The following is a 12236-nucleotide window of genomic DNA, read 5'->3' on the forward strand; positions in this document are numbered from 1 at the left end:
GGGCTGGGATACCTGTTCACAGGTGCCAGAGGTTGGTTGACTTCATGCAACACAGATGTGAAGCAGTTCTCAGAAACAATGGTTATGCAACTAAATGTTAGTGCAGTGATTCAAAGTAAAGCAAACCCTTGAGAAATTTTTTCAGTTTATCCAGTAAATGTTTGAGTCTGTAAAGAAATACTGCCAGAACAGCCTAATGTTCCTTTTTCTTAACTTTCTGTAAAGGTAGAACACAAACTTGATCAATTTGGTCATGTTTTGATTTGGATGTGCAGTGTTCCCAATGCATTGATATTAAATTGGAAGTAAAAACTGTTCTAAGGATTTTGAGCATTATTCACTTTTTTAAACTCATTGTTATTATTTTGAACAAAACTATACATGCATATATACAAATATATTTAAATATGAGGTCTGTAAACATTTCACTTTTTGCATTACAGTGTACATTATCTTGCAGCAGAAGCTCACAGTGGCAAAGATAAAGACTGATACTCTGTTCGTTAAACTGTTCGTTTGAACTGCTGCCAGTTCTCTCTGTTATTTGTCTTTGAAAAAGGAGAAGAATCCTTTCCCTCCCTCTCCCTTCACTTTTAAAGACTTGCTTCTTTGGAGTCCCACTGTGTTGGTTTTCTCTCTCTGTTTTTCTCTCTGTCTCTCCTCCTCCCTTTGCTGCACCTGCTGATTGATCACAAACCGCATGTCCTCCTGCGACAGGATGAAAAAACAATATTCTGCCTTTAAACTAAATTATTATTAACATGTTGCCAAAAGACAATTTTCTATCCCTGCACACAGACTCACCTGCCAGGTCTCCAGCTCTTGAGACAGTGCCACCTTGTGTTTGATGGTGTTGAGAAGCTGCTGAGTTAGCGATTCTTTCTCCTGACACGCCATGGCCAATTCCCTCTCTAAGGAACTGGACGTGGAAATGATGGTAAGCAAAACATATCACTGTGGGCTCAAATGAAATCAAGTGAAATAGACAAAAATGTTCTGGTGTGGCATTACCTGTAACTTGGCTGTCCAGGACTGCTTCTAAATGGCTTGATTTCCTCCCTCAAAGACTCCAGCTCTTCTCTTTGAGATTGTAGCTGCAAAGTGTGACATATTGTAATGATAACAAATGATTTTACTGTATATAAAATCCTCACTTTCCAAATTCTCTATAAATTATAATAACACATTATAAACAACCCTCTTAGGAATGTTTTTAAAATACTCTGCCTTGAAAAATAATTCGCGTCTGATTTTAGTTTTTTCACAAACAAATTCAATAAACTACTTTAGAAAAATAACATACTCGTTTTAGTTAATTGAAAATTCAAGAATCTATAAATATACAAATATTTTCTTATTTCAAAAGATACGTTTTTTTGACACAAGATGCCTCCTACTTTACGGAAATGTAAAATGTATGTGATGTGGAAGTTCTAAGTTTCACAAACTCTTGGAGTCAGTACAGAGAAAGTTCCCCCCCCCCCTTCAACAGATTCAAATGAAAACATGATATTGCACAGTTAAGGTCAAACATCTAATGAAGTAGGCAAACACATTTTTAAATGGGGCCGAACTGAAGCATGATGCAAGTGGAAAAACTAGAGGATGTCTGATTTTATTTATTAAAAGATAAATACATTGTTGTTAGGCTACACTCCTATACCTTAGACAAATATATTGCTATACATTGTAGCAATGGTTTTCACCCGTTTTAGATAGTCCTAACCCATTGAAATGAAAACTAGCAACAAATCACAGTATTAACTCTTCTTAGGTCAACCACCAAGTTAAATTGTCCCTGTGAAAAGTGTATGTGTTGTATACAGTATGCAGTTCAACAGACCTCCTCTGTAAGCGCTTTTTTCTCTTCATCTCTTTCTTGCAGGACTGTGGAGTGAGCTAGAAGAGCCTCTTTGGCCTGGTTAGCAGGAGAGATACACGCAACAACACAACATATAGAAAGGTCAGTAAGATCAGAACGCTTAGTACTAGGTCTTTGTGCTTTTGATGAACATTTGGGTACAAAGAGGTTTGGGATTTTGGAAAGTGGTTGGTATCAGTGCATGCGTGCGTGTGTGTACCTGTGATTGCTGAATTTCACTATGCAGAGACAAAGGTTCTGTTTGTGTACTGTCCAGAATGTTTTCTTCTCCCAAGTTCAGAGCTTTTTTCTGTAGAGAGCGATTCACGGTTCGCAACTCAAACACCACTCCCTGCTCCTGCTCTAACTACATACACAAACCAACACACATAGTGAGAGACAGTAACAAGCACACACACACACACACACACATCAAGAGCTTCGAACTTATCGATTTAGGGATTTCTGTTAGTGATGATTAAATATCTCCTGCAGCACAGGATTCCCCCCCGGCTTCATCTTTCAACACAGTCATCCACCCTCACCTCTCCTTCTTTCTCTCTCAGTTTTGTTTGTGTTTCTGACAGTCTGGCTCTCAGTGTCTCTCTCTCCATGCGGAGTCTATCGCCGTCCTCCTGTGAAGCCTTTAGTTGTACCTCTATGTTCGACAGCCGTTCCAGCAAAACTCTGTTCTGCATGGGAAGAAGAGAAAGATAAATAAACACAAAATACTGATTAAATTGTGCAATGATAGAAGTCAGCAAAAGTGGTAATTACAAAGAAGTATACAGTATATTGATTTTGATGATTTGAGATATGTATATTTAGGCCCCCAAGTCTATTAAATCCTTATGGGTATATTTAATATTCTGCTAATATCTCCATCGGTGCTTAGAATCAGAGCTGTAGACGTGAGACTTAGACGGACTCAAACAGACCAAAACAGAACTTGAGATTTGATTTCGACCTGACTTACGTGAGACTTGACTCTCTAGAGACTTGACCTAACTTGACACTTAAAACAAACATGTCAAACATTGTTTTTGTTTTTGAAGGACTTGGTTTTATCTTTATAAAAACTCAAATGAATTACTGTTTAAATGCCATGCCTTTTATGGTCAGTATACAGAGACCTAAAAGACATGTAACAGACCTGCAATTCGCTACTGAGGTGTGACTTGATTTGGACTTGCCATCAGGGACTAGAGACTTATGTTGACAGGACCATGTTTCTTTTTTGTGTATGACCTACTATCCTGCAGCATTCAAGATTGCATAATGTCATGCCTGTCATACTAAAACTGAGAACATTGTGTTAGCATTGATTTAATTGGAAGTGACTGTACCTCTGCTTGAATGTTCTCTAACTGTGTGAAGTTGATATTTCGGCTGAAAGATGATTCGTCCATAGCTTCTCTGAGGGAACGAAGCTCAGTCCTCAAGGAATGTTCCAGTGTTACAGCCTAAGTGGGTGGAAGATCAACAAAGTTGAGTAATGCTATTGTCCAATGAGACAAGGAGGGTACTCCATAAACCTGCTAGTCTGCATTTTCCTGTCTGCATGACTAAGACATGACAGCACGTGACAAACAATTTCCACACATACATACAGGAAACACAGAGATTCAGTATATTCTTACAGCATTATAATATACTTGTAATGTTTTCTTTTTTGGATTAGCAGCTCATTAAGATGGCCTTTTCACTGATGTTATAAACCAACCTCTGCTAGCTGCTCCACCAAGCGTTGGTTGTGATTGGCTAACTGAGTCAGCTGCTCGCTCTCATCCCTTCGCCGGTCGCGCCCCTGGCTGTGATGTCGCTCCAGCTCAGCCCTCAAGACAGCTAAATCTGCAGTCAGCTCTGCATCCCTCTGCCCAGATGCCAGTTCATTAATTTCCAGCTTCCTGTGTAGAACATGCTTCTCCTGCTGCAAAGCCTGAGACATTAAACGCAACATTAACTGGTTTCCTGGTTTCACTGGTTTTCAGGCAGCAAAAGTGTTTGTATCAAGATCGGATTCGGTGACACACTGGTCTTTGAAAATCAGAATAGGAAAAGCATATGTGTTACTAATAACATTAATGAGGGCTGGGTATGTTCTATTCAAGTGCTCCTGTTTGTCATGTCAGGACCTTGAAGCTGATGCAGCTAAATGGAATTCATCGATCATTAATTTTATTATTTACACTGGACATTTCCTACTCTCATTTAAATATAACTTGCAGAAAAAAATACTTACAGAAAAACAACAGCTAAAATACTACTAATGCTTTTACAACGTATGATAATAAGAAGATCTAAATACATCTATCATCCATTAATTTCTGTACTATTATCATACTATTTTTGCAGTCATCTGTCTAATTGTTTTAAGTCTATGTAATATGCAGTGACTAATAGTTTTTTAAATTTTGAGTTTTTGTTATCAGCCTTGATTAGGATGGAAGAAGTGTAATGTTTATTATCTAAGGTGGCATAGATAGAAATTTGGTGTTAGTTACAGACTTATAAGTTGTTGCACATTTACAATGATTGCTCTACAGGATAGAATTAGTCATATATATTGCTTCTTCGTGGTAAAAATGTTTTTAGTGTTTTTTTTGTTCCTGATTCATTATATTTCTTAGTAGTGTTAGAAAGTTTGCATAGTCACAAGAAACAGTGTTCACAGCAGCTTTATCATTACCTCAATCTCTCTCTCCTTCTGCTCCAGAGAGGCTGCCAGCTCCTCATTCTTCTCCAGTAAAGCCTGTCCCAGCTCTGCAGCTAGTATCAGATCCGTCTCTATCCCTCCTCCGCTGTCACTGCTGCCAGGAGAGGATGTGGATGAGGGGAGAGCAAAGGAGAGTGACACTGAGGAGGATGAGGAGAGAGGAAAGAAGGAGTCCTCTAGGCTGGGGGACGGGAGACTGTTTTTTCTGGGGGTGAACATTGTCGATAGCTGCAGGCTTGTAGGAGTCAGTTAGAGAGCACCATCCCAGGTTTTATAATCACACGGGTAGCAGACTGTTGCCATGAACTCTTTCTACCTGTAAAATCAGGAGTCCTTGTCTGTTTGTTGATGGTCTGGTCAGGAATGGGTTTCGCAGTATGTCTCTGCCAAACTTGTTCTTCACTGCGGTGCCACTGGCCCTAATTCTGGTATCATTCAAATTCTTTTTCCCAGATAACTCTGTGGGAGGGAAAGTCAATCATTAGCACAGTAAAACACTGTTGATGTATTTACTGTAACTGTGAAATTCAGGACATGTCTGACGACTTGTGTTAGTGTCAGACCATTTGTTTTCTAGTAATATTATCTTACATGGCCTTTAAGGAGGTCTTTTGTCTGACAGGTTATTTTGTTACTCTGTCTGAAATACCAGCTCCACTATTATCATTGTTCTGCTCCCCTCCCTGAATTCCAAAGCATTGTGCTCCACTATTTCACACAAACTGAATACACAAACAAACTCTTAACTGTTCAGAACAGTCTCTAAAGTAATCAGTTTTATCCAAATCATTAAGAAACATTCACCACCATATTTAGCCAACTGCTGCTTACATTTTCTTTGCTCCAAATCAGGCTTAAATAGACAGGCTACCACATTTTCTTTTTTTCCAGTCCCTGCAGGATCATGCCTACATAACTTACTGTTTATATAAACAAAATATTGGTTACAATTTAGTTGCCCTCTGAAGTTTCAGTCTCCCTTGTCATTTCTGTCTTTAAATCTGACGTCACCAGCCATCTCACCTGTTTATAGCTCTCACTACGATGGGACCATGCTGTTCTCCTTTTTAAAATAGTCATTCCTACATTAACATGATCCAGTTTCATAATGTCAACTAACAACCCTTATTAACCCGTGTTCAACTTTGAAAGAAACAACATGAAAGGCTGTCTTACCTGACAGTTCCCAGCCAGCTCACACCAAACAGGTATAGTCTTCCTGTTTGGTGACTGTATGTGTGTGTGTGGGAGTGTTTGCACAAGAGAGGCTCAGGCTCAGCTGGTTTCCTTAGTAATGGAAACATACAGTATGTAAATACAACCAGTGGCTCCACCTCCTGAGTAAGAAAGGTAAAGAGCAAACAGAGTGAGAAATGCTCTGAGGGAGGTAGGTGTGTCTGCAGTAAAATGCTCTGACATCTAGGGGTTGCACAAGGTAGGGAAAACAGATTAACTGAGGAATGTGTTGCAACAACGTTTTACAGGGCTGTCTGAGTGGGGTTGACATGGGGTGATGGAGCTGGAGAGAGGGGAAGGTCGGGACACAAACAGGGGTCTGTCTAATCTAGCCCTCCTCTTCATCCCCCATCCTGTTTACCTGCTTGAAGGGTTTGAAAGGAACTCTGTGTGTGTTCATGTGTGAGGTAGGGGGGTAGGGAGAGTAGAAAAGGGAATGCCATCACTGCACCTCCTTCTCAAAGACGGCAAACTAACATAAGGCAACAAAAAGCCCACAAGACATTCACCAGGTGTAAAACAAGGCCATTGGAACATTGGGTGCATTTTACATATAGACATGCCTTGCAAACTCTGGCTTGCTATTTCAGTGTGGCTTTTGCTGCCAACCTCTGAAGCCGGAAGGCAGATGCCTAAACTCGCTGACAAGAAACTCTGTGCGGACTCCGACTGCAGCCGTAAGTAGCTCACTCACCAACATTGTTACTGCTGCTAGTGACTGCACTTAGTCGTTATCTTGTTTCCATATTACAGAACTGTAGGTATAGATAATTAATATGATAATGCACATGCTGAAATGTGCATAGAAGTTTGACACATTTCATGAACTGCAAAAGTCCTGAAACCTCAGTCTCCCTCTATACTCCTGCACAGATCCTATCTTGATAGCTCGGGCACTGCAGGATTACTACCCGGGAGACTGCAGGTTCATCCCCATCAGACAGGGGCAGCTCATCTATGTCTATGCAATGCTGAAGGACAGAGGAAACCTCTTCTGGGCTGGCAGTGTAAATGAAAAAAATGCGTTTGCTTTGACATACTGTAGCTCTTAACCAAAAGATGCATTTCTGTTGGAAGTCATGAAGATGTGTTGCATCCATGTGCAGCACTCACATTCCACTCAAACGTGATGTTGTCAATACTTTAGACTATACCATCTGTTTGCAGGTACAAGACTCCTATTATGGACAGCAGGAGGCTCGCATTGGTCACTTCCCCAGCAGTGTAGTGGAGGAGACTCATCCTATCATGCCAGCCAGCACTGAAGTCAAGACTACTGTAGGTGAACACACACATATACGCACACAAACAACCTTGTTAAAGCATTTTGTTATGCTTTCTCTTCATTCTACCTTTCTTCTTATTTTCAGAAATGGGACTTCTACTGTAACTGATGTTGCCTTGATCAATAAAGAGAACAACATTCTTGTCACATTACAAGATAACTTTTTTTACTAAATACGATACATCATATGATCTTACACATTGTAGACAGTATATATGTAGGTTTACATATCCACACTGGATGCCATACTTTAAAAGACATGACCTGCACCGTAGATATACAGTAGATTGTGATTTTATAATTAAGGTTTTAAAGTGATGAAAAAAGGAGCCTTGCTGCTTAGTGCTTTATATTAGACTTGTCTGTTTAATTTTCTGTAATACTCCATCATACTGTTTATTTCTGTTTTGCAGATATTAAAAGCATTTTTCAAAGTTAAATAAAATATTTTAAAAAGAGACAAATTGTGCACGTTTTTTTCTGATTCATACAATTTGCACAACTACTTACTCACTACTTACTATTACTTTCTTGGTGATTGTGTGTCACAAGTTAAAAATATGTTTGTTGTTTTATTTTCTTTGTACATAGAAAACATTACCTATTTAATAATTTTACTTACTAAAAAAAACACATGGCAGCATTGACACAGACATTTAATTATAATACAGGTCACTACTACCGACTACTACTTTTGCAGTAGGGTTTAATACAATATAGGCTACTTCAAATGATCTAATCTTGTACTTTTTTGAAGATGGACTTTAAAAAATGACACTGAAATAAGGGACCTGGACCTATTTTTGAAAGAATAATTATTAATTGTCTAGACCTGAACAAAACAAATAAAAACCTCTATGCAAAGTATATGGTTATTGTTTAAAGTCAAAGGAGAAAGTATGATGCATCAGCTTCTCCCCAGATGTAGTGTGTGTTGTTATGTGAAGTTCTTTTGGAAGCAGAAACACTTCAAACAAAAAGAAATAAACACAAGATGGATTTTGAGTTTCAACATTTATTCTATTTGTTGTTTTCTGTGTTAATATTCCAGAGGGTTGTTGCCAATGTGAAGGAATGATAAAGCTGTAACTCTTGCATCTACAAGCACATTATGCATTCACTCTTACATACCTTCACACACACTCTTTCCTTAGCAGCTCAGAGGCCATGCTCCCCAGCGGAAAAGGAGCCCAGTGATAAACATCAGTTCCTCCCTCGTCCACTATGTCCCTCCAGCTCATTCACTCTCCTTCTTCACACACACCTGGTCCCAAGTCCTTTGGTGGCTTTTTTTAGTAAACAATCTAAGAAATGACTGCATATGCCTCCAGAGAACTCCCTCCTCTTTACACATACTGAAACCAACACTATTCTAAAAGAATAAACAAAGCACAGTTGGCATCTTACTCATACACCCTCAGACAGTACTGTGTACTGTAGATGCAATTAAGTTTAACAATTTTAGTCTGTTACCATCTCTATTGGACAATTTGGAGATAGTCTTCATATTTCCAACCCCTCAAATTGACATTTTAGCATTTCCTTATGAAACTAGTAGGTGCTGCAAGTTAATTTTAGTTCAAATAACAAATGCTTACAATTTTGTCACCATAAACTGCAGGGCCAGTAAAGCCCTAATGTAACATTTGGGGAATGCCTTTCAAAAAATGATTACATGCCCTTAATGTGTCATTTACAAACCGAGGTGTGAATATTTTTAGTCGGATGTATGGGTTAAAGAGGGAGTTCTCGGGACTTGTAATAGGGAAATTAACTCTCAGAAGTTCATTATCCTGCACCTCACCCTACTGTGTTTATACAACAATTTGTCGTTACATGAGCTCCATGATTAGCATTTAATTTCAAAGCACCAATGTCTATTGTGATACTTGGGAATAACAGTGAGTTAGAAATTAGATACTGGTGTATTAGAAGGCACTTTTAGACATCTAGACCTGTATGCCCTGCCTACTGCATTTGTATACTAAACTGCCAACAAAACTGTAACAGGTTAAAAATAAAAACAGGCAGCATTTAGGGTTAGTAGTGAAACAGTGCAAGAAGCATCAGACTCTGCTCTACATTTTCTGTTTTGGTGTTCCATCTTCACAGGAAACAGGAATAGTGCGCTCTGAGCCAGGAGAAGACCGAGGAGCAGTGATTGTAAGGATACCATCAAATGACAGACTGGCGTTGACATCAGCACTTGACACTCCAGCAGGAAGCCTGTATTTCCTCAGAAACTCTCTTGACACAAAGCCGTGGTCATCCTGGAAACAGAATTAGAGTCAGTATATGAGTAACTTGTCACCAAATCAATTTTCTTTCACAATTTCTGCAGATCTTTATAGTCGCTCTGACCTGTCTGCCCTCATGTTTGCCATGGACTGTGATGAACTCGTCACCGATATTGACAGACAGCTCTTCAGGTGAGAAAAACTTCACATCCACATGAATGATGTAGCGATCCTTTTCAATGCGCATCTAAACAGACAATACAGCTGTTAGAAACAAATTCTGTTGCATGCCTGCAGCCTGGAGTCCAAGCTGGGCATGAAAAGACACAATAGCTTGTTATTGTCATCTCAGTGCAAGACTCATAGTGGCATCAGTGGAAGAGGATATTCTTCCTAATAATATAATATCAGAAAGTCAAATTTCAAGTATTAAAGATTTCTGTGCATTTCAATGCATCTAAAAGTTTGTCACATCATTCCGCACACTGCAGTGCATAAGTTATGAATACTGATTTTTATGATGATGAAGTAGTTTTAGAGATACTGTGGGTATTTAACATGAAATAATTTCATTTCTTCAAAGTAACAGGTACATTTTAATTTACCTCACTGTGTCCGTTGTTGGGCCAGTTTAACCAGCGCATGAATGAAGGGCGTATCCAGGAAAAGGACCAGGGGAAGGGCCAGATTAGTGGCCAATCAGTGAGAGGTTCTGCCAAGGAGAGGTCAGAAAGTCGATGTGGGAAAGCCCGACGGTACCAAGGATACTGGATGGGGATATCCATGATGAGATTCCAGAGGAAATGTAAAAACGATGGGTAAGAAGGAGGCGGACTCTTGGTTTGACTGAGATGGGTGCTGCTGTGCTCTCCTGCACCACATTTATAGGCCCATTCCCCCCATCCCAACCAGGCTTTGTCTCTGCTCCCCCATCCTTTTGTATTCCCCTCCCCTCCGTAACCTCCCATGCACACTTGCATAGTGACTGCCAACAGGCTGATCTTTCTGGAACAATGATGTCAACTGTTTATCCCTCCATCTCACACACTGTTTCATATATCTGACTGTGACTGGTTTTCTCTCTCTCTCTATCGCTCTCTCTCTCTCCCTTCTCCCAGTCATGAGGTGACACTGGCTCAGAGTACTGCTGATGCCCCCATACTCATTCCACAGGAAATGCCCCTGTCCGGATCTCTGTGTGTGTCTGTGTGTGATTATGTGTGTGTGTTTGTTTGAGAAATAGCTGCCAGAGCATTAGCCTGCTGTGCCAGAAGCTTTAGGTTTGTGTGCAGAATGGATGTGAGGTTGAATGGGAATTGATGAGTTTGTATGGGACGGCATTAGTTGATACTCTAAGCGTGTATCATTTTGCTATGAGCTCAGATGTAAAATATGAAGTCCTTTTCAACTGTCCAACAGTTGTGCCAACCGAATTTCTTTCAGTCTGTGCTTCATCCTCCCAGTTGTGTTGTCTCCAACATTGCTTCACACATTAAACATAGACTACTACAGACACTTTACAACCAGTATGCAGCCACGTTAGTGTCTTCCTTTTTTAATTCCCTTTTTTCAAAATTGTTAATAGTTTTGAGTTGTTTGCGTATATAATATCGTGTAGGCTAACTGGGTGTTTCTGGTGGTCACGGATTTTCCTCCTAAAAATGAGACACCTGTTTAAGTTGCTATCTGTCATGTCTCTTAGCAACGTCTCCTTTTACTATTTAAAACTACAATGAGTGGATAGATCAATTTATAATAGTACATTAAGTGCAACTTTTTTAGTTTATATTGGTTTAGACCGTTTTAAATATATTGACTTTGCTTCCTGTCTGTTTAGCGTCGTTACCATGGTGATGCGCCTTGCCCCAGTAGCGAGTAGTGTGTTGTTGGATATGGATTCGTTAATTAGTTAAAATTATCGTTGTGACCGCATAAATGGATTTACCGGCTTCATATTACGGGAAACTTGATAAAAGAAACCCAGTTGTTTCAGGCTTTGAACGAGACATTAACTCGTTTATAACACTGATGAAACGAGTCGCTTCTTCGACCAGCCAAGACAACGGCTCTTATGCTAAAGGGTGAGATATTAAGAACCAGCTAGCTAGCTCTCAATGCTGTTCACTCTTTGAAAAACTGAAGTTAAACTTTGAAGTTAACGAAACAGGCTAGCTATAGCTACACCAATGGCAGCTGTAACGTTACGCCAGAAGAAAAATGTTTTGATGTTTGCTAAGTTAACGTTATATTTAGCTAACGTTAACTAATAAACAATTTGTTTAACTAGCTAGTATAGAGGGCGTGTTAGTCAACAGTCAAGACGGGCTTCTTTTTGACTGCAGGTGCGTAACGTAGCTACGCTAACGCTAGCTAATTGCACGTGTCTCCATTTTAATAATTGTACAGGGCCTCAAATATGTCATCCGTAACTCCACTTAAGAAACAGGAGCAGTGGAGTTGATGAAATAGTGTTGTCCGTCAGTCTGGTTACATATTCAATTTAACATGAGCCTGTTTTTAATTCTTAAGGATTAAAATCCTGGTGGAGATCTGGAAAAAGTACAAACATCGACTGCCTTCGAAGTTGTACCAGGAGCGCATGTTGCAGATGGCAGATTTTCTCTTTGGGATTAAGGTAATTCGCAGTAGCCTCGCTGCTGCTAATATATTATTTACACAGGTGTAGTTTATTGCTACCAGCTGCATGTTCCATTAAAAACTAATTAAAATTCTAGCTTCACAATCAGAAAACATAATCAGGGTCACTGAACTCTGGTCAGTGTTGGATGTTGTATACTACTTATCAGTCAAAAATAAAGCTGCAGTGGGTAGAATGCAAATGAACACCAGCATTTGAAGAAGAGTGATACCTCTTCTCTCTCTCTCTCTCTCTCTCTCTCT

At 39.6% G+C, this 12236-nt stretch overlaps 4 protein-coding genes across 11 annotated transcripts in view; 2 read left to right on the forward strand and 2 right to left on the reverse strand.

Moving 5' to 3' along the window:
- Positions 1-538: 538 nt before the first annotated feature.
- On the reverse strand, positions 539-5873 carry bicdl2 (BICD family like cargo adaptor 2). Of its 2 annotated transcripts, XM_032532856.1 has the most exons (10): positions 5754-5873; positions 4551-5036; positions 3585-3800; positions 3208-3324; positions 2407-2553; positions 2082-2228; positions 1844-1918; positions 1012-1094; positions 805-919; positions 539-708 (listed from the first exon to the last, which is right to left on the reverse strand). In XM_032532856.1, the coding sequence occupies exons 2-10, from the start codon at positions 4794-4796 to the stop codon at positions 541-543; spliced, it is 1314 nt and encodes a 437-aa protein (XP_032388747.1). In that variant the 5' UTR covers positions 4797-5036; positions 5754-5873; the 3' UTR covers positions 539-540. The 2 variants fall into 2 exon arrangements, with proteins under 2 accessions (XP_032388747.1, XP_032388749.1); XM_032532858.1 differs by lacking the exon at positions 2082-2228.
- Positions 5874-6116: 243 nt separating this feature from the next.
- The window catches only part of mia (MIA SH3 domain containing), a 22141-nt gene continuing 16021 nt past the window's right edge, over positions 6117-12236 (forward strand). Inside the window, exons 1-5 of one of the 2 annotated variants that reach the window (XR_004334552.1) lie at positions 6117-6490; positions 6687-6820; positions 6981-7091; positions 7184-7261; positions 10920-10929. Coding sequence is in view for 1 of the 2 variants with exons in the window: in XM_032532886.1 (XP_032388777.1) it covers positions 6373-6490; positions 6687-6820; positions 6981-7091; positions 7184-7207 (387 nt within the window). In the remaining variant the exon portion in view is untranslated. Of the gene's footprint in view, positions 6491-6686; positions 6821-6980; positions 7092-7183; positions 7520-10919; positions 10930-12236 lie in introns of those variants that run through there. The other variant, XM_032532886.1, reaches the window with a different exon arrangement.
- LOC116700045 (alpha-crystallin B chain) lies at positions 8096-10215 on the reverse strand. Its single transcript, XM_032532884.1, has 3 exons — positions 9941-10215; positions 9460-9582; positions 8096-9368 (listed from the first exon to the last, which is right to left on the reverse strand). The coding sequence occupies exons 1-3, from the start codon at positions 10118-10120 to the stop codon at positions 9177-9179; spliced, it is 495 nt and encodes a 164-aa protein (XP_032388775.1). The 5' UTR covers positions 10121-10215; the 3' UTR covers positions 8096-9176.
- cfap54 (cilia and flagella associated 54) overlaps positions 11148-12236 on the forward strand; it is a 25088-nt gene continuing 23999 nt past the window's right edge. For 4 of the 6 annotated variants that reach the window (XM_032532759.1, XM_032532760.1, XM_032532761.1 and 1 more), the window contains exons 1-2: positions 11149-11416; positions 11865-11970. In XM_032532759.1, coding sequence (XP_032388650.1) covers positions 11271-11416; positions 11865-11970 — 252 coding nt within the window. In that variant the 5' untranslated portion in view covers positions 11149-11270. Of the gene's footprint in view, positions 11417-11864; positions 11971-12236 lie in introns of all 6 variants that reach the window. The other 2 variants (XM_032532764.1, XM_032532765.1) reach the window with 2 other exon arrangements.

The sequence above is a fragment of the Etheostoma spectabile genome, chromosome 13, assembly GCF_008692095.1.
Source record: "Etheostoma spectabile isolate EspeVRDwgs_2016 chromosome 13, UIUC_Espe_1.0, whole genome shotgun sequence".
NCBI classification, from domain to species: Eukaryota; Metazoa; Chordata; class Actinopteri; order Perciformes; family Percidae; genus Etheostoma; species Etheostoma spectabile.

Excerpts from the sequence above, each read along its gene's own strand:
- bicdl2 (XM_032532856.1), bottom strand. The coding sequence starts at position 4,796 with ATGTTCACCCCCAGAAAAAACAGTCTCCCGTCCCCCAGCCTAGAGGAC. Across the intron at positions 1,919-2,081 it reads GTGAAATTCAGCAATCACAG|GCCAAAGAGGCTCTTCTAGC; the intron begins GTACACACACGC and ends CCTGCTAACCAG. Across the intron at positions 1,095-1,843 it reads AAAAAGCGCTTACAGAGGAG|CTACAATCTCAAAGAGAAGA; the intron begins GTCTGTTGAACT and ends CACACTTTGCAG.
- LOC116700045 (XM_032532884.1), bottom strand. The coding sequence starts at position 10,120 with ATGGATATCCCCATCCAGTATCCTTGGTACCGTCGGGCTTTCCCACAT. Across the intron at positions 9,583-9,940 it reads CCAACAACGGACACAGTGAG|ATGCGCATTGAAAAGGATCG; the intron begins GTAAATTAAAAT and ends TTGTCTGTTTAG. Across the intron at positions 9,369-9,459 it reads GCAAACATGAGGGCAGACAG|GATGACCACGGCTTTGTGTC; the intron begins GTCAGAGCGACT and ends TTCTGTTTCCAG.